The sequence below is a fragment of the Pipistrellus kuhlii genome, unplaced genomic scaffold (genome assembly GCF_014108245.1).
Source record: "Pipistrellus kuhlii isolate mPipKuh1 unplaced genomic scaffold, mPipKuh1.p scaffold_m20_p_50, whole genome shotgun sequence".
Classification (NCBI taxonomy): Eukaryota; Metazoa; Chordata; class Mammalia; order Chiroptera; family Vespertilionidae; genus Pipistrellus; species Pipistrellus kuhlii.
Genome location: NW_023425552.1, coordinates 2,146,613 through 2,170,823, shown reverse-complemented (window position 1 = coordinate 2,170,823; position 24,211 = coordinate 2,146,613). Strand labels below are relative to the sequence as shown.

The 24,211-nt window shown below is 54.3% G+C and overlaps 2 protein-coding genes across 6 annotated transcripts in view; both read left to right on the top strand.

The window, feature by feature from the left end:
- The window catches only part of UBE2Q2 (ubiquitin conjugating enzyme E2 Q2), a 32,305-nt gene extending 22,915 nt beyond the window's left edge, over positions 1 to 9,390 (top strand). Inside the window, exons 9-13 of one of the 2 annotated variants that reach the window (XM_036415589.2) lie at positions 456 to 514; positions 2,965 to 3,013; positions 4,864 to 4,959; positions 6,501 to 6,567; positions 8,503 to 9,390. In XM_036415589.2, coding sequence (XP_036271482.1) covers positions 456 to 514; positions 2,965 to 3,013; positions 4,864 to 4,959; positions 6,501 to 6,567; positions 8,503 to 8,534 — 303 coding nt within the window. In that variant the 3' untranslated portion in view covers positions 8,535 to 9,390. The remainder of the gene's footprint in view (positions 1 to 455; positions 515 to 2,964; positions 3,014 to 4,863; positions 4,960 to 6,500; positions 6,568 to 8,502) is intronic. The other variant, XR_004984001.2, reaches the window with a different exon arrangement.
- Positions 9,391 to 11,610: 2,220 nt separating this feature from the next.
- FBXO22 (F-box protein 22) lies at positions 11,611 to 21,995 on the top strand. 4 transcript variants are annotated; one of them, XM_036415585.2, is made up of 9 exons: positions 11,612 to 11,851; positions 11,941 to 12,079; positions 16,197 to 16,284; positions 16,907 to 17,002; positions 18,121 to 18,285; positions 19,353 to 19,518; positions 21,321 to 21,666; positions 21,697 to 21,776; positions 21,927 to 21,995. In XM_036415585.2, exons 1-8 carry the CDS (start codon positions 11,715 to 11,717, stop codon positions 21,769 to 21,771), a joined length of 1,212 nt encoding a protein of 403 aa, XP_036271478.1. In that variant the 5' UTR covers positions 11,612 to 11,714; the 3' UTR covers positions 21,772 to 21,776; positions 21,927 to 21,995. The 4 variants fall into 4 exon arrangements, with proteins under 4 accessions (XP_045429388.1, XP_036271478.1, XP_045429387.1 ...); XM_045573431.1 differs by having other exon boundaries at positions 21,697 to 21,995; XM_036415584.2 differs by having other exon boundaries at positions 21,321 to 21,995.
- The last annotated feature ends 2,216 nt before the right edge of the window (positions 21,996 to 24,211 follow it).

Sequence of the window (24,211 nt, the reverse complement as noted above, 5' to 3'; positions counted from 1 at the left end):
AAGAACACTGACCAAACTCCTGTGCATCTCGCGGGAATGCGCGTTTGTCCGGTTGCTTGGGAAAACGGTTGGGGGGTTCTTGGGCTCCGTGTTCAGGGATCCCCTGGGAGTGTGCCCTGCCCAGACGTGTGCTTGCTGCATGGTGGCCTGTTCAGAAACATCCATGATGACAGAGAGTCATGGATCGGCTGCCCCTGGCACGCCCCCTACTGAGGATTGAGCCCACAACCCAGGCATGTGCCCCCGACTGGAATTGAACCAGGGACCCTTCAATCCGCAGACTGACTCTCTATCCACTGAGCCACACCAGCTAGAGCTCTGGCTTTTATTCCATTTTCTTTTTGGTACTATTTTAACTTCGTGACCCTCACTCAGCCTCAGATAGCAAATGGACTAAAAAATACGGTATTGAGGGTGTTCTGAAAATGGACCTAACCGGCTGATTTGCCCTTTAGGATAACTTCCCGTTTGATCCTCCATTCGTCCGCGTGGTGTTGCCGGTTCTCTCCGGAGGGTAAGTGTAAGTGACCTTTTCTGTGATCGTGTGCGCCGGGAGCTCTCGAGGGCTGGTTGGGGGCTGAGGCCCGGGAAGTGATGTTTCTCAGCGGCCGCAGGCACAGCTCATGGTGCTTGTCTGGGTACCACAGTTTGGGAACCACCGGAACCAACCATGTGTGTGCACAGGGGAGTTTTAATGGCCCTATTTGCACACATTTTACCATGAAAAGCCAATGTTTTTAAGATGGGAATTGTGATGGAGTATCCAGAGAAGTCAGATTACAGAGTGAGTCCCTCCTGCCTGTGTTCGCAGGACCCATCAAGGCCTCTCCCGGCCCGGGGGCTGGCCGTCGGATGTCTTCGGGGTGGGAGGGGTCTGAGAGCGAGCTGGGATGGGTGTGAGGTGTCCCATGGACCCTCCAAGGAGGAGCGGCTGAGCTTAGCGAATTCCGAGATGCTCAGCTGACCATCACCGTGTCAGAGGGTCATGGTGATTCAAGTGTAAACATACTCTTTTTTTTTCTTTTTTTAATATATTTTATTGATTTTTCACAGAGAGGAAGAGAGGGATAGAGAGCTAGAAACATCGATGAGAGAGAATCATCGATCAGCTGCCTCTTGCACACCCCCTACTGGGGATGTACCTTCAACCAAAGTACATGCCCTTGACCGAAATCGAACCTGGGACCTTTCAATCCGCAGGCGGACACTCTATCCACTGAGCCAAACCAGTCCCGGCTGTAAATATACTCTTAACCTCAATCGCCTCTGAAGTCAGTCTTGTTTCATCGAGATTAAAAATAAGGGCAGCTATACATGCTGAGGAAAAGATTTGGAAAACTTCTGCAAGTTTAGGATAAACCTATGAAAATATTTTGTCATATCGTTTTGAAAAATTTTTTTTAATATATTTTATTGATTTTTTACAGAGAGGAAGGGAGAGGGAGAGAGAGTTAGAAACATCGATCAGCTGCCTCCTGCACACCTCCTACTGGGGATGTGCCCGCAACCAAGGTACCTGCCCTTGACCGGAATCGAACCCGGGACCCTTCAGTTCGCAGGCCGATGCTCTATCCACTGAGCCACACCGGTTTTGGCTGTTTTGAAACTTGATAGGAACTTGACCCGCATGGATTTTTCACATTTTGTTGTGAGAAATGCCAAGAATGCCAGGAATGTATGGCCTTACCTAGTTCACCACCTGGCGTGGAGACAGACACACAAGTAGGGACTCCTGTCCCTCAGGTCTCGGCAGACACCCCCTCCTCCACAGGCCTGACCACCCGTCAGCAATAATGGAGCTGCTTAAACGTATGCCCGCCCGCCTGGCTGCACCAAGAGCTGACGGACCGTTTTCAGCTTAAAATCTTAGTTTCCCTCTACGGATTCTTCTTCCCACAGTGGGGTTATTGCCCCGCTCTGCAAGTGAATAATTGTCAGGCTTCTTACTTGGTTAAGTGATTTGGTTTATGCAACATGGGTAAGGTGACCAGACGTCCCACTTTGGGCAGGACAGTCCCGATTTTTAACAATTTGTCCCGCAGGAATCTTTCCAAAAATCGGGACTTTTTTAAAACGCTGCAGGACTCGGGACAACTTGTTAAAAATCGGGACATCTGGTCACATTAAACACGGGAGGTCTTCCGTTAGCTGGAACCACAGTCCCAGGCGGAGGGTCCTGGCAGTTTGCGGGGAGGGCGGCCTGTCGTTGGGCCGAGGAGCGGGAGGAGCCGAGGGGACGGGAAGGCCAGCCCCGAGGACGAAGCAGGCACTCAGACTGGGCCCTCACACAGACCTGCTCGGGTCCGACTGGTTTTCTGGTTTTCGGGATTCCTGCGGTTTTACTTGTCTAATATCACCCCTTGATTTTATTTGTAGGCGTGGTAGTTCACGTATTTTCGAGTTTAAGATAACATTAAAGGTGGAACAATGTTATTTTGTTTGGAAAAGTGTCAAAAGGCAGAAGGATCTCGATCTGCACTTGATCTTGGCCGCAAGGCGAGACTCGGCGACGGGTCTTGATCAAGGAGAGCAGCTCTGGCCCGGAGGAGAGCAGGAGGCACAGGGCAGGCTCCCCTTGGCCTCGGCACCAGGGTGGAGACGTCTGACCGTGACCGCAACTGCTCACGGTCACGGATAGAGGGGAGTGTGTGGGAGGGAAAGCCTCGCTGTCTGGATGGTGGCAGCGACATTGCTCATCATACCTTCTAGGAAGTGGGGTCTCCGTCCCCTCCCGTCCCCTCCTCGGGGTACAGAGGCTGAGTTCTTGCTCCCTGAGAGCTGAGGGTCTGTCAGTACCTGTCCCCAGGCTGCAGAGGCGCTGGCATTAGATCCGAGTGACCCTGCCCGCTGTGTGTTCCCGCTGACCTAGTCTTCACACCTGTGCGTGTCTCCTTAGCCATGTACACCCAGACTAGGGAGGCATGCTGAACCCAAGAACTGTGTGTGATTCCTCTTTTCTTTCAGGTACGTGCTGGGTGGTGGTGCGTTATGTATGGAACTCCTCACAAAACAGGTGACTTTTCTTTTTTTGTTAATCCTCACCGGAGGATATTTTTTGCATTGATTTTTAGAGAGTGGAAGGGAGTGAGGGAAAGGGAGGGGGTTTGAGAGAGAGAGAGACATCGATGTGAGAGACGCATTGATCGGTTGCCCGCTGCCCATGCCTGACCTGGGCGGGGACTGAGCCTGCCCCCCGGTGTGTCCTTGCCCGGGAATTGGACCTGCAGCCCTTCCTGTGAGGCCGAGCTGTGGCCTGAGCCCCTGGCCACGCGGCCCTTAGCCCAGGGTGCTGGGCTTCCCCTCCACGGGCTGCCATTATGTCAGACAGACTGAGTGGAAAGACTCAACGCTAAGATTTTTTAAAATATATTTTTTATTGATATTTTACAGAGAGGAAGGGAGAGAGAGAGAGAGAGAGCTAGAAACGTCGATAAGAGAGAAACATCGACCAGCTGCCTCTTGCACACCCGCTACCGGGGATGTGCCCGCAACTAACGTACATGCCCTTGACCGGAATCGAACCAGGGACCCTTCAGTCCGCAGACCGACGCTCTACCACTGAGCCAAACCGGTTTCCGCTTGACGCTAAGATTTTTAAGTGTTTTATTTTATATTATTTATTTTTAAATATATATATTTTATTGATTTTCCACAGAGAGGAAGGAAGAGGGATAGAGAGCTAGAAACGTCGATAAGAGAGAAACATCTGCCGGGACCGGTTTGGCTCAGTGGATAGAGCGTTGGCCTGCGGACTGAAAGGTCCCGGGTTCGATTCCGGTCAAGGGTATGTACGTTGGTTGCTGGCACATCCCTAGTGGGGGGTGTGCAGGAGGCAGCTGGTCGTTGTTTCTCTCTCATCGACATTTCTAACTCCCTATCCCTCTCAATTCCTCTCTGTGTAAAATCAATAAAATATATTAAAAAAAAAAAAAAAAGAGAGAGAGAGAGAAACATCCATCAGCTGTCTCCTGCACACCCCCTACTGAGGATGTGCCCGGAACCAAGGTACATGCCCTTGACCAGAATTGAACCTGGGACCCTTCAGTCCTCAGGCAGACGCTTTATCCACTGAGCCAGACTGGTTTCGGCTTAAGTGTTTTATTTTAATACCATATTAAGCAGCCACTTTTATAATTTATATATATATATTATTGATATTTCACGGAGAGGAGGAAGGGGGAGAGATAGAGAGCTAGAAACGTCGATGAGAGAGAAACATCGACCAGCTGCCTCTTGCACATACCCCACCGGGATGTGCCCTCAACCAAGGTACATGCCCTTGACCGGAATCGAACTCGGGACCTTTCAGTCCGCAGGCCGACGCTCTATCCACTGAACCACACCGGCTTTGGCAAAGCAGCCACTTTTAATGGTGAAAAAGCTATGCAACATAAGTCATAACATAACATTGTACTTGGCTGTCTCATCTCTGCTAAGACAGGAAGTGAGTTAATTTAAGGGTATCATTTGCTCATGTTGGGCATTTAACTGGGCTTTTTCTCGCATGTGTGTGAGATTTTAAATATTTTTTTAATTGATTTTTTTACAGAGAGGAAGGGAGAGGGATAGAGAGTTAGAAACATCGGTGAGAGAGAAACATCGATCAGCTGCCTCCTTCCCACCTCCTACCAGGGATGTGCCCGCAACCAAGGTTCATGCCCTTGGCCAGGATCTAACCTGGGACCCCTCAGTCCGCAGGCTGATGCTCTAACCACTGAGCTACACTGGCCATGGAAGAGCTTTTAGCAGAGGCTCAGCTTCTCTTTCCCTCACAAGCACAGACACTCGGTGCTCCTCTGGTGCTGAGTGCGGCCTGCGTGCAGCCGGCTCTCCCACGCCTTCAGTGACGCTTTCCTCCCGCAGGGCTGGAGCAGTGCCTACTCCATCGAGTCCGTCATCATGCAGATCAACGCCACCCTCGTCAAAGGCAAAGCCAGGGTGCAGTTCGGAGCCAATAAGGTACTTTCCCTGACGTCACATCCCTGTGTCCCCCGCTCTCCCGGCGTCCGAGGCGTCCCTGTTCCTCTCGTCTTTGTCGTTTTTACTGTAGGTACACATGCCTGGCTTTAATGTGTTACTGGAATGTATACACTCGTAAGTAAAAGAATGTATACACTCATAAGTATGTGTACTTTGAAGTGTATAATAGTTAATTCCCAGAGAGCCTTTCCGTGCTAAGCTCTGATCTAGACTTTTTTATTTTTTATTGATTTCAGAGAGGAAGGGAGAGGAAGAGAGAGAGAGAGAGAAACATCCTCTCTGTAAAAAAAATCAATTAAAAAATATTTTTAAAAAATCTCACACTTCAATGATGAGCCTTCTGCACGCCCCACAATGGGGATTAAGCCCGCAACCTGGGCCTGTGCCCTTGACCTGAATTGAACCTGGGACCCTTCAGTCTGCCGTCCAATGCACTGTCCACTGAGCCACATCAGCCAGGGCATGCTTTATAGGTTTGTTAGCAAATAAATAAAACCATTTGCATAGAATGCCATCAAGAGGCTAAGAAATGTTTGCCTGTTAAAGTCTGTCTTGGCGGGTACATTTTTTAAATGAATTGTTACGATGAGACCTTAAGCTTCCATTTTTTTTTCCTTGAGAAATGCTTGTCAGCTAAGAATGTGGGAACTTTTCACGATACAAGTGTTACCTTCCAGGGTTCTAAGTCAGCAGGGACAGTCTGTTAGCTTTAAAAAGGCTAGGTGCTGAGTGGTATTTAAAGATATGCTGCCGTGTGTGTGTGTGTGTGTGTGTGTGTGTGTGTGTGTGTGCGCGCGAGAGGGGGGGGGCCGGGGGGCTACAGTATATAGAGAATAGAGTATAATGAGAGTATAGAGAGTGTTCAGGGAAGTGCTGACAGCTGCTCTTTGTGATAAGGAGGTATTGAAATGGGGAGGTTAGAGATGGGAGGGAGATTATATTTACTATAAATTAATTCATAACCAAGGAATAACTGGTACCATATAGATCATACATGTTAAATATGCTCCAACTAAGGTTAGAAGACAATAATGAAAAGACAAATCCCAACCTACATAAATCTGGAAGTTAAACACTTTAAGTCGTGGTTTGTAAAAAGTCATATGAAGATTTGAAAATACTTGGAACAGCCGAAACCGGTGTGGCTAAGTGGATAGAGCGTCGGTCTGCGGACTAAAAGGTTCCCAGGTTCGATTCCGGTCAAGGTCGGCATGTACATTGGTTGAGATGGGGTGTGCAGGAGGCAGCTGGTCTCTTTCATAGATGTTTCTAACTCTCTATCCCTCTCTCTTCCTCTCTGTAAAAAAATCAATAAAATATGTTTTAAAAAATAATAATAGAATAAAATGATAAGGAACAATGAACTTCAGCCGGGAGGGCGTTCAGTTAAAAATCGTTTTGAAATGGAAATATAATTGGTTCTTGTGTTCTTTTAAGCACAGGGTGACACATGCATAAATTATGTGCCATGATTTTCATCTGCGTACAGTCTTGATTGAAAATGTATAATTCTCTTTCAGAATCAATATAACCTAGCAAGAGCCCAACAGTCTTATAATTCCATCGTACAGATACACGAGAAGAACGGTACGTTCATTCCACACGCACGGACTGCCGTATGCGCCCCATCCTGTGCAGTGGCTGTGTGTCCTGTTCAGTGCTGGTTTTGCTTTAGTATCTTGTAAAGTACATGTAACCCCCGAGAACATGTAACCTGGGGACACACACACACACACACACACACACACCCCCGGGCTCCTTCCAGTCCTGGTTCCTGGAGACGTGGCCTGAGAGCCCGATCAGTCCCTTCCTGAGTGCTAGGAGGACGGTCCTCTGACTCCTCCGCGGTGGGTGGTGTCGCACAGGAGCTGAGTGTTCATGGGGCGGGGCCTGTGCAAGTGCAGGTCCTGCTAACGGTGACAGGTCACCAGGCCGGGGCTGCCTCTCGATGGCGGTGCCCCTCGCCGATCATGCCCGTTTCCATTCACGCTAACCCAGCGTTCGTCTCCCTCACAACCTCTGGCCTCCCCTCACTTCGCTGCATTCTCTGCTTGGGGTGGGTCCTGTCTGACGGAGGCAGCTCACTGACGGGATCAGACCTGTGTCCCTGCCGCTCCGCAGGCTCCCGCCCGCTGGCACGCCGTCTGTCTGCCAAGCAGTGTCCGAGCAGTGTGCGCAGCCTTCACAGTGCAGTGGTGAGGCTGTGGTTCTGGGTGCGAGGGAGCTGCTGAGAGACACGCAGGTCCTTTTCTCCATGGGGAGTGACAGCAAACCTCTGCCTGCCGGGCCTGGGCCGGCTCGTGGCCTGAGCGCCGTGTGTGCTGTCACTTTAAGGACAGCGGGAACTTATCACTTCGTGAGGGCTTGCTTCTGGGAGGCTGAGTCTGGCACAGACCACGCCAAGGCGAGCCCACAGGCCGGGCCTGGCGCTCCTGCTGGTGGATGTCGCCCTCGGTGTGCGGCAGAGGCAGCCCTGGAGGCAGGGAAGGGAGGTGTGATCGTAACCAAACCTCTTTGGGTTCGGGAGCGAGACAAGTTCAGATTTGGGCAAGCCTGGGTTTCCTGGCTGACCTCTGACCTCTGCAGCCCCGGTGGGGTCTGCGTGGGGGGTGGGTCAGAACAGGCAGCGCCCTCGTTTGGCTTCCGTCGCTGGGTCCCTGCCGCTGGCTCCTTCGCTGCTGGTCACAGAATCTCCTCCCCTGGCCCAGCCTGTGCCTCTGGTTCTGGTTCTGGTTCTGGTCTGGCCCAGGACTTTGTTGGGGTGAGTTGTTCTCGGGGGGTTCCTAAGAATCTCAGTGGGATCTGAACCGAGCTTGTGGTCCAGTGTCCCACACTCACCATCACAGAAGCACCAGTGCATGGAGCTCGCATGTTGACACTCATGTGCAGTTTGCTCAGAAAATGACTGTGCAGCCGAAGCCGGTGTGGCTCGGTGGATGGAGCGTCGGCCTGCGGACTGAAGGGTCCTGGGTTCGATTCCGGTCAAGGGCACGTACCTTGGTTGCGGGCACATCCCCAATAGGGGGTGTGCAGGTGGTCGCTGATCAATGGTTCTCTCTCATCGATGTTTCTAACTCTCTATCCCTCTCTTCCTCTCTGTAAAAAATCAATAAAATATATCTGGGGAAAAAAAAGAGAAAATGACTGTGCGGACATCCCCGCTCACACTGGTTGGACCAGAAGCGTTGACTTCACGGTGGTGTGAAGTGACGCGATTTGGAGGAACCAGTTTGGTTTGCATCCGGATCCTCCCGGGCAGCGCTGTACGTGCGTGATGCTCGAGGTCCCCTGCTGCTCGGTGCTCCTGGGAGCGCGGCTCTGCCCGTGACGGCCTCGGGCCCATCAGGCGCCGTGACCCTCCTGCCACCGGGGGCGTCAGTTGTAAACGTGGGAGATGCCGTGACCCAGCCCAGAGTGAGCCCCGTTTCCGCAGGAGGTTTAAACTTGAACATGACGACCGAGAAAGGGCTGGCTTAGTCCCCTGGCAGTCCAAGAACTGAAGTGCCCCCGTCTATGTTTCAGGCTGGTACACCCCTCCGAAGGAAGACGGCTAAGCGGACGGACCGTCCCCGGCTCGGACCAACGTTGCTTTAAAGAACCTTCCCACGTGCAGACCAGCTTCGAGTGCCCATAACAGCAGCCCGACGACGTTAGCTGATAGACACTTAGTGGATAACCTGTCACCGGCACCGCATCCGTTCCAGCTCCTCATCGCTCCTTAGGAACCTCGGGCTCGCAGCGGGGCCTGGACTGTACGCTCCCCGACAAATGCACACACTGGCCACTCCTCATCATCTCTTTTCTTGGAAAACGGAATCTGTTAAGCAGGCAAGTCAGCACCGGGTTCCCGAGGTGCAGCTTTAGGGCGACGACTCCGTATGAGCACGTGCGCTGTGAGGACTTGAGTGTATCGTTCCCTTAGAGCCAATAAAGGTCGTTTGGTGTTCCTATTGGTTTAGAAAATGTCAGGTCTTCTGCCTCGCAGCAGCCTTCTCCGGTTAGCACAAACCGCTCTATGATGTTGCCAAAATGACGACAGAATGCCCGCTCCGGGAATGTGACACTTATGGCTGCGTGACGACGGGGCCGCTCCCCACAGACCTGCTCGTAACCGACGGCTCAGCGGGCCGTCAGCCCCTCGGCTGGCGTCCCGACCGCCCGGGCCTCCGTCTTGCTGGCCCAGCCTGCTGTCGGTTCAGTATGTCTGATGGAGCTCCGCGGTAGAGATCTTAAAGTTATTTAAAATACTAAGTTGTTTTACATTTCCATTTTATTAACGGGATGTTGCAATCGTTTGTAAACTAATAAACTTCTAAAGTGATTGGCACACAGACAGAATCCCTGAGCAAAAGCTGCACAGCTAAGGACAAAACTACCCTCATTTGGAGACCTAAAATTTTTTGCTACAGTCCTAACAGTGGCTTTTCCTTAAAGACTAATAGGAACTCCACACATATTAGTTCTTTTCTAAAACCTGACTCGAATCAGTATATACACTCTCCATTCTCTTTGCCTTACCCGAACCAGTCCCGTTAGATCGGAAATAGGTTTTTTATATCCCCACGTTTGGTTTCAAAGTAAGGTCTAGCTATTAAGCACTTTTCAAACAAAATCCAGAAGCACATTTTCTGCACAAATCGCTTACAAAGTTCCGAAGTGTCTCCGGCACTTGCTCCGAGAGGCAGTTTTTAACTTTGTAAGCCGCCCGGGAGAGGCCCACTCACTCGGCCGCTGCATCATCGCGCGGGGGGCCGGGGGCGGGGTCCTGGTTCCTGCTCACGCGGTTACGTTCCATTGTGCTCCGTTCTGATAACAGTGGCTCCGACAGGCGACAAGGCGGAATTCTTGAAAGCATTACAGTTCCTTAAACCTAAGGCTGAATCTTGAATACATTATTGAATTCTTGAAATATCCTGATGGCTAAGCAGATTGACAGCTGCACCTTTGGCATGCTTTGTTTTTATTTGGAGTTTTATTTTTCATTGCAGATTTATTTGGCAATGTACAGTAAATTTTGTAAACTTGCATCAAGTTTATGAATAAAGACTCATTTAAAAAAGAACTGTCCTCTGCCCTCCTTGGAGGGGCCCTTTGCCCGGTGTCCGCAGCTCTGTGGAGTCTGGAGTAGGATCTGGGGGGTGAGGAGAGACTCGCGTGGGAGAGCAGGTGGGTTTGAGCGACAAATCAGGAACGTTGTGTGCCGATGTGGTGTGCTCGGGTCTCCCTCCATCTCTTTTTTTTTTTATTGATTTTTTACAGAGAGGAAGAGAGAGGGACAGAGAGTTAGAAACATCCATGAGAGAGAAACATCTATCGGCTGCCTCCTGCACACCCCCCACTGGGGATGTGCCCGCCACCAAGGCACATGCCCTGGCCCGGAATTGAACCCGGGACCCTTCAGTCCGCAGGCTGACGCTCTGGCCACTGAACCAAGCCGATTTCGGCTCCCTCCATATCTTCTCTCTCCCATACCCGTTTGTCAATGGAAACGTCCCATGGCTCCCGTGTCAGTCACCTGCTCCCCCTGTGTGGTCCCCGTGGCCTCCTCGCACGGAAGTTTTCTCTGTGTTGATGTCACCTGTGGACTGAAAGTTACGGGTGGACGTGCCTTCGTGCTACTGCACCCGAGGCAGAGTCCTGTCTCCTGGGGCATCTTCCGGTGACCCCTGCCCCCACTCGGTGCCTTCCCCTTCCTGGCTCTTCTTCTTGGACCCATGGTTCTCAGCATGTCATTTGGGGAACCCTGTGAGGCCCTTTTAGGACGTTTTGAAGGTCAAAGGTTATCCTATAGAAGAAAAGCCTAATAACAACTGGTCGCTATGATGCACACTGACCACCAGGGGGCAGATGCTCAATGCAGGAGCTGCCCCCAGCCCGCGGGCCCCAGGACAGCCAAGGTGGGTGCCCGCCAATCAGCAGCGGTGAGGGGGCGGGACTAGCAAGTGGGTTGTTGCTAGGCTGGCCAAGGCGGGTGCCAGTGGGGGCCCCCCCAATTACCCTGCGTGCGGGCGGGGGATGGGGTGCGGGCTGGGGGACCGAGGTGCAGGCGGGGGATGAGGTGCGGTCTGGGGGGACTGAGGTGCGTCCTGGGGGTAGTGAGGTGGGGGCGTGGGACCGAGGTGCAGGCTGGGGATGAGGTGCGGGCTGGGGGGACCGAGGTGGAGGGGGGATGAGGTACGGGCGGGGGGCCTCGAGGTGCAGACGGGGGATGAGGTGCGGGCGGGGGATGAGGTTCAGGTGAGGGACCGAGGTGCAGGCGGGGGACCGAAGTGCAGGGATGAGGTGCGGGCGGGGGGACCGAGGTGCAGCCAGGAGACAGAGGTGCGGGCGGGGGACCGAGGTGCAGGCGGGGGACCGAGGTGCAGGCGGGGGGGACCGTGGGGCAGGCGGCGGTCCAGCCAGGCCACGCGCGGATCGGATCAGCGCCGTCCCCACGCGGGAGGGCGGCTTCTAAGCAGACACCGCCCGTGGGAAGCGGGGCTTGTGGTGCCAACAGACTTTGCGGGGTGTGGGGGGCGTGGGGGCCGGTGGAGGCTTCGCTGTACCTGCGGGACTGACAGCTGGAGGACCAGTTCCCCGATCCAGCGGAAGCCCGCCGCCGGAAGTCCCGCCCCATCCGGAAGTGGCGCGCGCCTGCGCAGTGCGCGCCGGCCGGAGCCGGAGCCGGAGCCGGAGCTTTTGCGGCTTCCTGACCCCTCGGCGCAGCGGCCCCGCCGCGGGAGCCTGAGGGTGGGATGGAGCCGGCGGGCGGCGGCGGCGGCGGGGGTTTCCCCGCGGACCCCCCGGGCGCCTTCGTGCTGAGCAACCTGGCGGAGGTGGTGGAGCGGGTGCTCTCCTTCCTGCCCGCCCGGGCGCTGCTGCGGGTGGCCGGGTGAGCGCGGCCGGCGGGGCGGGGCGGGGCGGGCGGGGGCGGGAAGGACGCCCGGTGGCTCCGCTCACCGCCTTCCTGGTCGCCCGCAGCGTCAGCCGCCTGTGGAGGGAGAGCGTGCGCCGGGTGCTGCGAGCCCAGCGCGGGGTGGCCTGGATCTCGGCGGGCCCGGCGGACGCGGGTCCCCCGCAGGAGCACTGCCTGGTCCGCGCGGCGGCCGCGGAGCTGCAGGCAAGTGGGGGGACACGGGGGCGGGGTTGCACGGGCCGGTGCAGGGGGGGCGGGGTTGCACGCCCGGTGCAGGGAGGGGGACGGGGGTTGCAAAGGCCGGTGCAGGGGGGTCTGGGGGTTGCTCCCCGGTGCAAGGGGGAGTGGCGGGGGGTTGCACGCCCGGTGCATTGGGGGGTGGGGGCGGGGGTTGCACTGGCGGTGCGGGTGCGGGTGCTGGGCTGGTCTGTGAGCACGAACTCTGGTTGTACCCCAGTTCCTCTCCCACGGGGCTGTGTTTTAGAGTTTGGGGACCATTTGCTGGTGACGTAGGAACACTTTGAAGCCTCGGGTTTGATGATCGCATCTCCGGAGGAGGGGCCGGGGTTTCTCTGGGCCCTCCTTCCTCTCGCGTTGGGGCGCCATCCGCACCCAGAGCTTTGCTGCGGGTCTCAGGCGTCGAGACCCTCTCCTTCCCGGGCTCCCCCCGCATCCCCCTCCCTGTTGGTGCAAAAAAGGCAGCGGAGACAAAGCCCAGAGCTTGTCTGAAACCCACACATTTCCTGAAGCCCCGGCCCCGCGTCCCATTTGCGCCCCGATTTCCAATGATGGGCGGCACCTGGGCAGGTGACAGGAGGCTGCGGGCGGGAGGGGAGGGGAGGAGCTGTCGGAGGGGGATGGCTCCGCCCCCCTTGTACTTCCTGCGTGCTCTCCGCAAACCAGACCTTGCACGACCACCGTCAGGGTCAGGCTCAGGGTCAGGGTCAGGGTCAGCGTGTGCGGCTGACACACTCACACCGTCTCAACCTCTCACCCTTGTCTTCCGTTTCCCCACTTTTCCCAGGGCCGCCCTTCAACGCCAAAGGACTCCGTTTAGAGTTTTATATTGCATTTATTTGTCCTGGTTCTTTTTAAAATATATATTTTTTTTATTGATTTTTTACAGAGAGGAAGGTAGAGAGATAGAGAGTCAGAAACACCGATGAGAGAGAATCATCCATCAGCTGCCTCTTGCACAACCCCTACTGGGGATGTGCCCGTAACCAAGGCACATGCCCTTGACCGGAATCAAACCCGGGACCCTTTAGTCTGCAGGCCAACGCTCTATCTACTGAGCAAACCGGTTTCGGCGTCCTAATTCTTTAAAAAATATAAATATATTTTTAAAAATAATTTCAGGAGGAAGGGAGAGGGAGAGAGAGAAACATCAGTGAGGAGACAGAATCATGGATCGGCTGCCTCCTGCCCACCCCCCACCCACTGGGGATGTGCCTGGTTCCTAGGCCGATGCGCAACCACTGAGCCACACTGGCAGGGCCTGTCCTGATTCGTGATTCTTTGTCCTGGAACCTTTTCTCCAAGCTTCTCTGGACTTTCACAGCTCGGACACGTGTACAAGGCAGGCCGGTCATGTTGTAAAGCTTCCCCTGTTGGTTAGGTTCACATTATGTATCGTTGGCTGATGTTGGCCTGCCATCATTACTGACATTATATTTATTTATTTATTTATTTTTTAGTAACATGGTGTCAATCAGATCAGATGTTGCTACTGTTAAACTTAATTCCTTTCTACCTAAGTGTTTGGAGGGGAGATACTTTGAACCCATATGTTTATGTCTTGTTTCAAAGTACTCATTTATTTATGTCTATATAGACTTAGTCCCTTTCATTCAGTGGCAGTTGGGGGAGCCCTAGCCTGTGTGGCTCAGTGGATAGAACCATCAGCCTGTGGACTGAAAGGTCCCGGGTTCCATTCCGGACAAGGGTACACCCCTGGGTTGCAGGCGCCATCCCAAGTGGGGGCCGTGCAGGAGGCAGCCGATCAATGATTCTCTCTCCTCATTGATGTTTCTTTTTTTTAAAATATATTTTATTGATTTTTTTTTACAGAGAGGAAGGGATAGAGAGTCAGAAACACTGATGAGAGAGAAACATCCATCAGCTGCCTCCTGCCCGCCTCCTACTGAGGATGTGCCCCCAACCAAGGTACATGCTCTTGACCTGAATCGAACCCGGGACCCTTCAGTCCGCAGGCTGATGCTCTATCCACTGAGCAACACCAGTCAGGGCTCATTGATGTTTGTATCTCTCCCTTCTCTGAAATCAATAAAAACGTATTTTAGCCGAAACCGGTTTGGCTCAGTGGATAGAGCGTCGGCCTGCGGACTGGAAGGTCCCAGTTCGAATCCGGTCAAGGGCATGTGCCCTGGTTGCAGGCGCATCCCTGGTGGGGGGTGGGCAGGAGGCAGCTGGTCAATGTTTCTCTCTCATCGATGTTTCTAACTATCCCTCTCTCTCTCTGTAAAAAATCAATAAAATATATATTTTTTTAAAAATATATTTTAGCCAGGACCGGTTTGGCTCAGTGGCTAGAGCGTCGGCCTGTGGACTGAAAGGTTCCGGGTTCGATTCCGAGCAAGGGCATGTACCTTGGTTGCGCGCACATCCCCAGTGGGGGGTGTGCAAGAGGCAGCTGATTCTCTCTCATCGATGTTTCTAACTCTCTATCCCTCTCTCTTCCTCTCTGTGAAAAATCAATAAAATATATATTTTTTTTAATGTATTTTACATGAACAATAAACTATCTCTTGGGGGAAACCATCTTAAACCAAGTGGGAAAGGAACCAGCTGCAGAGAATATACCAGGAAGTGTGTGTGTGTCTGGTCGTCGATCGTAAGCACACTGGAGTTGCTGTGGGGAAGTGAGGGCCTGGGATATTTAACAAAACACCGAGTGTGGCCGAAACCGGTTTGGCTCAATGGATAGAGCTTCGGCTTGGGGACTGAGAGGTCCCGGGATCGATTCTGGTCAAGGGCATGTACCTTGGTTGCGGGCATATCCCCGGTGGGGGGTGTGCAGGAGGCAGCTGATCGATGACTCTCTCTCATCGATGTTTCTAGCTCTCTATCTCTCTCCCTTCCTCTCTGTACAAAATCAATAAAAATATATTAAAAAAAAAAACAAAAAAAAAAACACCGAGTGTGACACTTGCCGAGCAGCTTCTGGACTGCAGTGCCTGTTCTTGTGGGATCCCTGAATACGACCTGCGTGATTAGGGCCCACTCAGGGTCCGGTTTCTGGAGGAGGCCGCACACTAAAATGAAGAGAGACTAGAAAAGAGTTACCGTAGTTTTCGGACCATAAGACGCACTTTTTCCCCCCCAGAAGTGGGGGGGGAAAGTCCCTGCGTCTTATGGTCCAAATATAGCCTACACATATACTTTAAAAAAAAAGTTTTTTTACTTGCCCGGCTCTGTGTGGTCTCTGTGTGCTTGCCCGGCTCTAAAATGGTTCTAAATGCTGCTGTTTACTTTACAGGGTTGATTACATGTGTTTATGACTGTGATGTTGGGTTTTAATGCACATAAAATATTTTAGGACACTATTTGTTTCAGAATCTTTTTTTCTTCATTTCCCTTCTCTAAAAACTGGTGCGTCTTATGGTCCCGAGCGTCTTATGGTCCGAAAAATACGGTAATTTGGGACAAATGGGGGGCCAGGCGGGAGACAACCTCTAGTGGGAAGACTCTACGCTCTGGCCTTGCTATCCCTTTTATTGGGGCTGCTATGGGATACACCCAGTACCCTGAAGCAGCTTTGGGGAAACACCCCAAAGCCCTCAGGCAGGTAATAAGCTGGATTATCCTATCAGTAAGGATTTACATGATTACAAGATGGGGAAGTTGCCTCAGTTACCTTTGTCTCCATTAGATAGGGAGTGGTTGGCTCTGACCTTTCGGAGCTTCAAGGTTGACCAGCCTCTTTCTCTTAGTGAGACAATGATTGGTTTCCGGCATGTTCTGATAGAGCAAGTGGCCTTTGGTGTCTTTCTCTGTTTTTTGTTTGTTTGTTTGTTTTTTGCTGGTACTTCATGGTTTTGTTTCAGTCACCACGAACCTCTTGAGTGAGTCAGGGACGAGTCTGCTTGGAAGAAATAATCGATGTTTCACCAATGACTGAACTGAAACATGCAAGAGCATGAGTGAAACACGAATGAGAAGTGGAGGGACTCAGAATGCCCGCACTGTCCGATCAGAGGGTGGGGTGAGGGCGATGGGGGTGAGACTTGAACCATTTAACCACAGAAGCGCTTGCTCCTCGCTTCCTGCGCTCTAACCCCGGTTCCCGCTCTCCCCGCAGAACGTGCACATCCTGCCGCAGACCGTGCTCTACATGGCCGACTCGGACACCTTCATCAGCCTGGAGGAGTGTCGGGGCCACAAGCGAGGTGACTGTCCAAACTCAGCGCTGCGGGTGCTTGTCTCCTTATGTGTGTTCTTTCTTTTTTTTTCTTCTTTTTAATATATTCTATTGATTTTTTACAGAGAGGAAGGGAGAGGGATAGAGTGTTAGAAACATCGATGAGAGAGAGTCATTGATCAGCTGCCTCTTGCACAACCCCCACTGGGGATGTGCCCACAACCAAGGTACATGCCCTTGACCGGAATCGAACCCGGGAGCTTTCAGTCCGCAGGCCGACGCTCTATCCACTGAGCCACACCGTTTTTGGCTTTTTTTTTTTTTTTTTTTAATAATTTTTTTTTTTCCAGAGAGGAAGTGAGGAGAGAGAGAGAAACATCCATGAGGAGAGAGAATCATGGGTCAGCTGCCTCCTGCACGCCCCATGTGCCCTGACCGGGAATCGAACCCTGACCTCCTGGATCCTAGGTTGATGCTCAGCCGTGGAGCCGCGCTGGCCGGGCTTCACCAGCGTTTTGAGACTCACTTGCACCGCTTTCCGGCTTCAGCTTTGTTCATCAGCATTTACCTTTCTCTCCCTCCGCGCCTCGGACGCGACCTCGCCTGACCTCGGGCGGTGACCTCGACGCCTGTGCCCCGCGTTCCCGCAGCCCGGAAGCGAGCGACGATGGAGTCGGCCATGGCCCTGGAGAAGCTGTTCCCGAGGCAGTGCCAGGTGCTGGGGGTCGTGGCCCCCGGGATTGTCGGTGAGAGCAGCGCCCCCCGGCGGCCCCCGCCCCGGACCCCTGCGGGTCCGCCCTGGGCGCGGCGGGGACTGAAACACGAAGAAAGTGGCCCCACCCACGGGCGGGTTCTATCCGGCTTCTCTCGCTGGGGCTCCTACGGCCCACCTCAGGGCTGTCGGTATAAAACGGCTGTCCCGCATGCCTTTCTTCTTCTTTTAAGTATGTTTTTATTGATTTCAGAGAGGAAGGGAGGAGAGAGAGAGAGACATCAGTGAGGAGCTGGAATCATAGGTCGGCTGCCTCCTGCACGTCCCCCACTGGGGATCGAGCCCGCCACCCGGGCCTGTGCCCTTGACCAGAATGGAACCCGGGACCCTTCAGTCCTCAGGCCGATGCTCTATCCACTGAGCCGTACCGGCCAGGGCTCCTTTATCTTCTTCCTTTCTTCCTTTTTTCCTTTCTTCTTTCCTTCCTTCCTTCCTTCCTATTTTATTGATTTTTTACAGAGAGGAAGGGAGAGAGATGGAGAGCTAGAAACATCGATGAGAGAGAAACATCCATCAGCTGCCTCCTGCACACCCCCTACTGGGGATGTGCCCGCAACCAAGGTCCATGCCCTTGACCGGAATCGAACCCGGGACCTTTCCAGTCCGCAGGCTGACCCTCTACCCACTGAGCCACACCGATTTTGGCTGGGTCACCCTTTAAGGACACGTGGCAGCACCAGCCTGCTTCTTTGCAAACCATTTGCCAGGGCATCGCAGCCCTCAGCAGTGTGTGTGTGTGTGTGTGTGTCTGTGTGTGTGTGTGTGTCTCTCTCTCTCTCTCTCTCTCTCTCTCTCTCTCTCTCTCTCTCTCTCTCCCGGGCAGCAGGCTGAGCATGCTGAGGGGCGGGGGGCGCCCCGGGCACCTGCCAGGGCATCGCAGCCCTCAGCACTGTGTGTATGTGTGTGTGTGTGTCCCGGGCAGCAGGCTGAGCACTCTGAGGGGCGGGGGGCGCCCTGGGCACCTGGCGGCCGGGGGTGGGGACGGGGGATGGGGGGCGGGGTGGGGGGGGGGGAGGGCTGGCCGCGCGCCCTTAGGAACACAGTCCCCCGTGTTTATGGACCGCGGACCACACTGCTCCCCTTCCCCCCCAGTGACCCCCATGGGCTCGGGGAGCCACCGGCCGCAGGAGGTAGAGATCGGGGAGTCCGGCTTTGCGCTGCTGTTCCCCCAGGTGGAAGGAATTAAAATACAGCCCTTCCGATTCACCAAGAACCCGAAGAACCTGACGCTGGAGAGACGGCGCTTCACCGAAGCAGGTGAGTCGCGGCCCTCACCGGCCCGGCCCCCCCTGGGCGGAGGGTCCCGGAGAGAGGTGGGCGGGGCGGTCCCGGGGTGGGCGGGGCTGGGGCGGGGCGTTCTGAGCTCTATTTATTCATTTTTATTTTATTTATTTTATTTATTTATTTTTATTTTTTTTAATATATTTTATTGTTTTTGTACAGAGAGGAAGGGAGAGAGATAGAGAGCTAGAAACGTCGATGAGAGTCATCGATCAGCTGCCTCCTGCACACCCCCTACTGGGGATATGCCCGCAACCAAGGTACATGCCCTTGACCGGAATCGAACCCAGGACCCTTCAGTTCCCAAGCCGACGCTCTATCCACTGAGCCAAACCGGTCTCGGCTATTTATTCATTTTTAAATGCGTGTTTAACTTTTTAAAAAATATATATATTTTATTGATTTTTTTTTTTTTTACAGAGAGGAAGGGAGAGGGAGAAAGACAAACATCCATGACAAGAGAGAATAATCATGGATCGGCTGCCTCCTGCACGCTCCTTATTGGGGATGGAGCCCTGACTGGGAATCGAACCCAGGACCCTTCATTCCACAGGCCGGTGCTCTCCCCCCTGAGCCACACCGGTCAGGGCTACAGATTATTATTATTTTTTTTAATATATATTTTATTGATTTTTTTACAGAGAGGAATTGAGAGGGATAGAGAGTTAGAAACGTCGATGAGAGAGAAACATCCATCAGCTGCCTCCTGCACACTCCCCACTGGGGATGTGCCTGCAACCAAGGTACACACCCTTGACCAGAATCGAACCTGGGACCCTTCAGTCCGCAGGCCGACGCTCTATCCACTGAGCCACACCGGCCGGGGCCTCAGGTTTTTATTAAGAGGGAAACATTGTTGCCCAGACGTTGAGTCGTGTCACAGGTTGTAGCCGTGGGGACCCTTGGCGGCTTCCCCAGCCGCACCCACTCCTGCATACCGTCACCGTCCCGGGGTGGGGTGGGGGGGCAGGCGGCTCAGGGCGGGGACCACGAGGTTCCTCGGCGCCCGCAGGAGTCACTCACGGCCGCCGCCCTCCCCACAGGCCTCCTGGACAACCCCGAGCTGCGCGTGGTCCTCGTGTTCGGCTACAACTGCTGCAAGGTGGGCGCCAGCAGCTACCTTCAGCGCGTGGTCCGCACCTTCAGCGACACCAACGTGGTGGTGGCCGGGGGCCAGGTGGACAACCTGGTGTCGCTGACCAATGACACGTACGTCCCTCCGGCCGGCCGCCGCCCGGGTCCCCTCGGGCTCCCCGCGGGGCGGGGCGCGCGCTTGGGGTTCTGGGAAACCCAAGTTGATATATAATGTAATATATGTCAAATATGAAGGAAGGAAGAAAGGAAGGAAGGAAGGAAGGAAGGAAGGAAGGAAGGAAGGAAGGAAGGAAGGAAGGAAGGAAGGAAAAGAAAAGGAGAGAGGAAGGGAGGGAGGAGGAAGGAAAGGAAAAGAAAAGGAGGGAGGGAGGGAGGGAGGGAGGAAGGAAGGAAGGAAGAGAAAAGGAGGGAGGAAGGAAGGACAGAAGGAAGAAAGGAAGGAAGGAAGGGGGGAAGGAAAAGAAAAGGGAGGGAGGAAGGAAGGAAGGAAGGAAGGAAAAGAAAAGGAGGGAGGAAGGAAGGACAGAAGGAAGGAAGGAAGGAAGGAAGGAAAAGAAAAGGAGGGAGGGAGGAAGGAAAGAAAGAAAAGAAGGGAAGGAAGGAGGGAGGAAGGAAGGAAGGGAGGGGGGAGGGAGGGAGGAAGGAAGGAAAAGAAGGGAAGGAAGGAGGGAGGGAGGGAAGGAAGGAAGGGAAGGAGGGAGGGAGGGAGGAAGGAAGGAAGGAAGGAAGGAGGGAGGAAGGAAGGAAGGAGGGAGGGAGGGAGGAAGGAAGGAAGGAAGGGAAGGAGGGAGGGAGGAAGGAAGGAAGGAGGGAGGGAGGAAGGAAGGAAGGAAAGGGAAGGAGGAGGGAGGGAGGGAGGAAGGAAGGGAGGGAGGGAGGGAGGAAGGAAGCAAAGAAGAAGGGAAGGAAGGAGGGAGGAAGGAGGGAGGGAGGGAGGAAGGAAGGAAGGAAGGAAGGAAGGAAGGAAGGGAGGGAGGGAAGGAGGGAGGAAGGAAGGAAGGAAGGAAGGAAGGAAGGGAGGAAGGGAGGGAGGGAGGGAGGGAGGGAGGGAGGAGGGAGGGAGGGAGGGAGGGAGGAGGGAAGGAGGGAAGGAGAAAGAGCCCTGGCCCGTGATGGAGCATCGGCTTCGTGCTTTCCCCCCTCCTGCTTTATTGTTAGACACGCTGTACGAACACAAAACAGCAGGCAGCAGGGGTCCTCTTGGAAATGAGAAAAAAAGAAAAAGAAGAAAAAAAAAGCCCCTGGCTGGTGTGGCTCAGTGGATAGAGCGCCAGCCTGAGGACTAAAGGGTCCTGAGTTTGATTCTGGCCAAGGGCACATGCCTGGGTTGCACTTAAAAAAAAAAAATAAATAAAATAAATAAATAAATAAATATATATATATATATATATATATTTTTTTTTTATTGACTTCAGAGAGGAAGAGAGAGGGAGAGGGAGAGAGAAACATCCATGATGAGAAAAGCACGGATCGGCTGCCTCCTGCCCGCCCCACACTGGGGATGGAACCCACAACCCAGGCATGTGCCCTTGACTGGGAATCAAACTCGGACCTTTCAGTCTGCAGGCCGATGCTCCATCCGCTGAGCCACCCAGGCTAGGGCTGTGTTTTGTTTTTTGTTTGTTTGTTTGTTTGTTTTTTATATACATTTTTTATTGATTTCAGAGAGGAAGGGAGAGGGAGAGAGAAACATCCAAGATGAGAAACGCACTGATCGGCTGCCTCCCGCACGCCCCCCACTGGGGATCGAGCCTGAAACCCGGGCCTGTGCCCTGAGCGGGAATCGAACCCCTGACCTCCTGGTTCCTAGGTCGGCACTCAACCCCGGAGCCACGCGGGCCGGGCTGGTCTTGCCTGTTGGCACGTGCACGTTCTGTGTTTGGCGGTGACCGGTCCCTCCGTCTGCGTCCCCGCAGGTGCCCGGTGGACGTGGACGGCGCGGGCGTGGCGGGGCTGGCGCTGAGCGGCCAGCGCGTGCAGGGCGCCACGGTGCTGCTGGGCGAGGACGTGGGCGACGAGCGCGCGGCCGAGGCGGCCGTGCAGCGCCTCAAGGCGGCGGGCATCCCCGAGCGCCACACCGTGGGCTTCATGTTCGCCTGCGTGGGCCGCGGCGCCCAGTTCTACCGCGGCCGCGCCCACGTGGAGGCCGACGCGTTCCGCAAGGCCTTCCCCGGCGTGCCGCTCTTCGGCTTCTTCGGCAACGGCGAGATCGGCTGCGACCGCATCGTCACCGGCCACTTCGCGCTGCGGCGCTGCGGCGAGGCCCCGGCCGGTGGCGGCGGCGGCGGCGAGGCGCGGGCCGAGGAGGACCTGTTCCACAGCTACACCACCGTGCTGGCGCTGGTGCACCTGGGCGCCGCCAAGTGAGGGCCCCACCCGCACCCGCAGGCCGGCACCCGCACCTGCTGGGCCTGCAGCATCCACACCAGCCTGCCGGCCGGCCCCCACACCTGCTGGGCCTGCAGCATCCACACCTGGGCCCGCCCCGCCCACATTGGCTGGGCTGGCTCCGCCCACACCTGGGCCTGCCCCGCCCACCTGCCGGCAGCACCGCCCACATTGGCTGGGCTGGCCCCGCCCACACCTGGGCCCACACCGCCCGCATTGGCTGGGGTGGGCCTGCCCTGCCCACATTGGCTGGGCCTGCTGCGTCCACACCTGGGCTTGCCCCGCCCACATTGGCTGGGCCCGCCCCGCCTACCTTGGCCGGGCCTGGGCCTGCCCCGCCCACCTGCTGGGCTTGTCCCGCCCACATTGGCTGGGCCTTCCCCCCGCCCACACCTGCTGGGCTCGCCCAGCTCACACTTGGGCCCGCCCCGCACACCCCCGCAGGCCCCCGCCTTTCCGAGAACTTGGGAATATATGTCTTTGAAACAAAATGACTCTACATGTATCTGTTCTGTAGCCCGGATGCTCTAACAGGTTTCTTGGGGTCGTTTTCTTTTCTTCTTTTTTTTTTAAATATATATATATATATTTTTTTTTTTAATTGATTTTTCACAGAGAGAAAGGGAGAGGGAGAGAGTTAAAAACATCGATGAGAAACATCGACCAGCTGCCTCCTGCACACCCTGCAACCAAGGTACATGCCCTTGACCGGAATCGAACCTGGGACCCTTCAGTCTGCAGGCTGACGCTCTATCCACTGAGCCACACCGGTTTCGGCATCAGGGTCATTTTCTAACCCAGTGGTCGGCAGACTCGTTCGTCCACAGCGCCAAATACCAACAGGACATAGATTGAAATTTCTTTGGAGAGCCAAGTTTTTTAAACTTAAACTTCTTCTAATGCCACTTCTTCAAAATAGACTCACCCAGGCCATGCTATTCTGTGGAAGAGCCACACTCGAGGGGCCCAAAGAGCCGCATGCATGTGGCTCGTGAGCCGCGGGTTTGCCGACCGCTGTTCTAACCTGTGAGGAAGGAGGGCTCCTGCGTCGGGCACAAACCCGCCCATCGATCCATTGATCGATCCATCGATCGTGGCGCTGGCCCAGGCCCCGTGGCTGCCATGCATGTCATTGAGCCACATGCATAGCCGCCTGGACACAGGAAGGGTCCGGGACCAGATGGAGGGGCGTCCGTGGCTCCCTGTGCTGGGCCCGCCGGGTTGTTGAGCAGAAACACGAAGACACTTTTCCCCCGGATGAAGGAGGAAGCCGGGCGGGCGGCCTGAGAAATCTTTTCTCCGCGTTCCCGTCTGACCACATGGTTCAGGAGCGACCACGGGACTGACTGTCTACGCCTCTGATGATCAGTACGAAAGAGCTATCTTTGTCTTCCTGTTCCAGTTGCTCATCGCGATGAACGGCCACGGGGAATCGGCAGTGTGCTACTCTCCGAAGAGGAGAAGGTCCCCCCCCCCCAACCACCTCCAACCTCCCCCTCCAGGTCTTCACTGCAGAATGATGTACATTTGCAGGGTATCCCACCTAATTAATGTAACTAATAATGGACACTTTGTTGCCTTTCCCGCTAGTCTGGTTTGTGTGTGTTTTTAGTAAATTTTATTGATTGTTTACAGAGAGGGGGAGAGAGTTAGAAACATCGATCAGCTGCCTCCTGCACTCCCCCGATTGGGGATGTGCCCGCAACCAAGGTCCATGCCCCTGACTGGAATCGAACCAGGGACCCTTCAGTCCGCAGGCCGACGCTCTACCCACTGAGCCACACCGGCCAGGGCCCCACTGTGTGCTTTCAATCACTCTTCTCACCCCCCGCCCCGTTTTCACCTCGAAAGGTTTTCCTCTTCCTGCTTACGTTTGCGATAAAAATACTGAGTTTCCTTTGGTTGGTGGGTAGCTCATCTCACCTCCTGAGGATGAACTTTTCCAAAGAAAAGTTGGTCAGAACTGTCAGTCTCTGAATAGTAGTGAACGTTTATAGTTCTGTAGCTTCGGTGCCCTTTACCAAGGAGACAGGACCTCGGAGTTTGAGCCCTTGAGTGTGATTCCATAGCACATACAGAAAATACCGTGTGAATCTGTGTTCTGGGATAAACTACAGGAAAAGGAAGTTGAAAATTAGAGAAAAAAAATTTTTTTAATATATTTTATTGATTTTTTACAGAGAGGAAGAGTGAGGGATAGAGAGTTAGAAATGTCGATGAGAGAGAGTCCTCGATCAGTTGCCTCTTGCACGCCCCCTACTGGGGATGTGCCCACAACCAAGGTACATGCCCTTGACCGGAATCAAACCCAGGACCCTTCAGTCTGCAGGCTGACGCTCTATCCACTGAGCCACACCAGATTCGGCTATAAAGTTTTTTGTGTGTTTTTTTAAAATATGTTTTATTGGTTTTTTTAAAA

Coding starts and splice junctions, on each gene's coding strand:
- FBXO22 (XM_036415584.2), top strand. CDS start 11,715: ATGGAGCCGGCGGGCGGCGGCGGCGGCGGGGGTTTCCCCGCGGACCCC. Junction 11,852..11,940: donor GCGCTGCTGCGGGTGGCCGG/GTGAGCGCGGCC, acceptor GGTCGCCCGCAG/CGTCAGCCGCCTGTGGAGGG. Junction 18,286..19,352: donor ACGGCGCTTCACCGAAGCAG/GTGAGTCGCGGC, acceptor CCCTCCCCACAG/GCCTCCTGGACAACCCCGAG.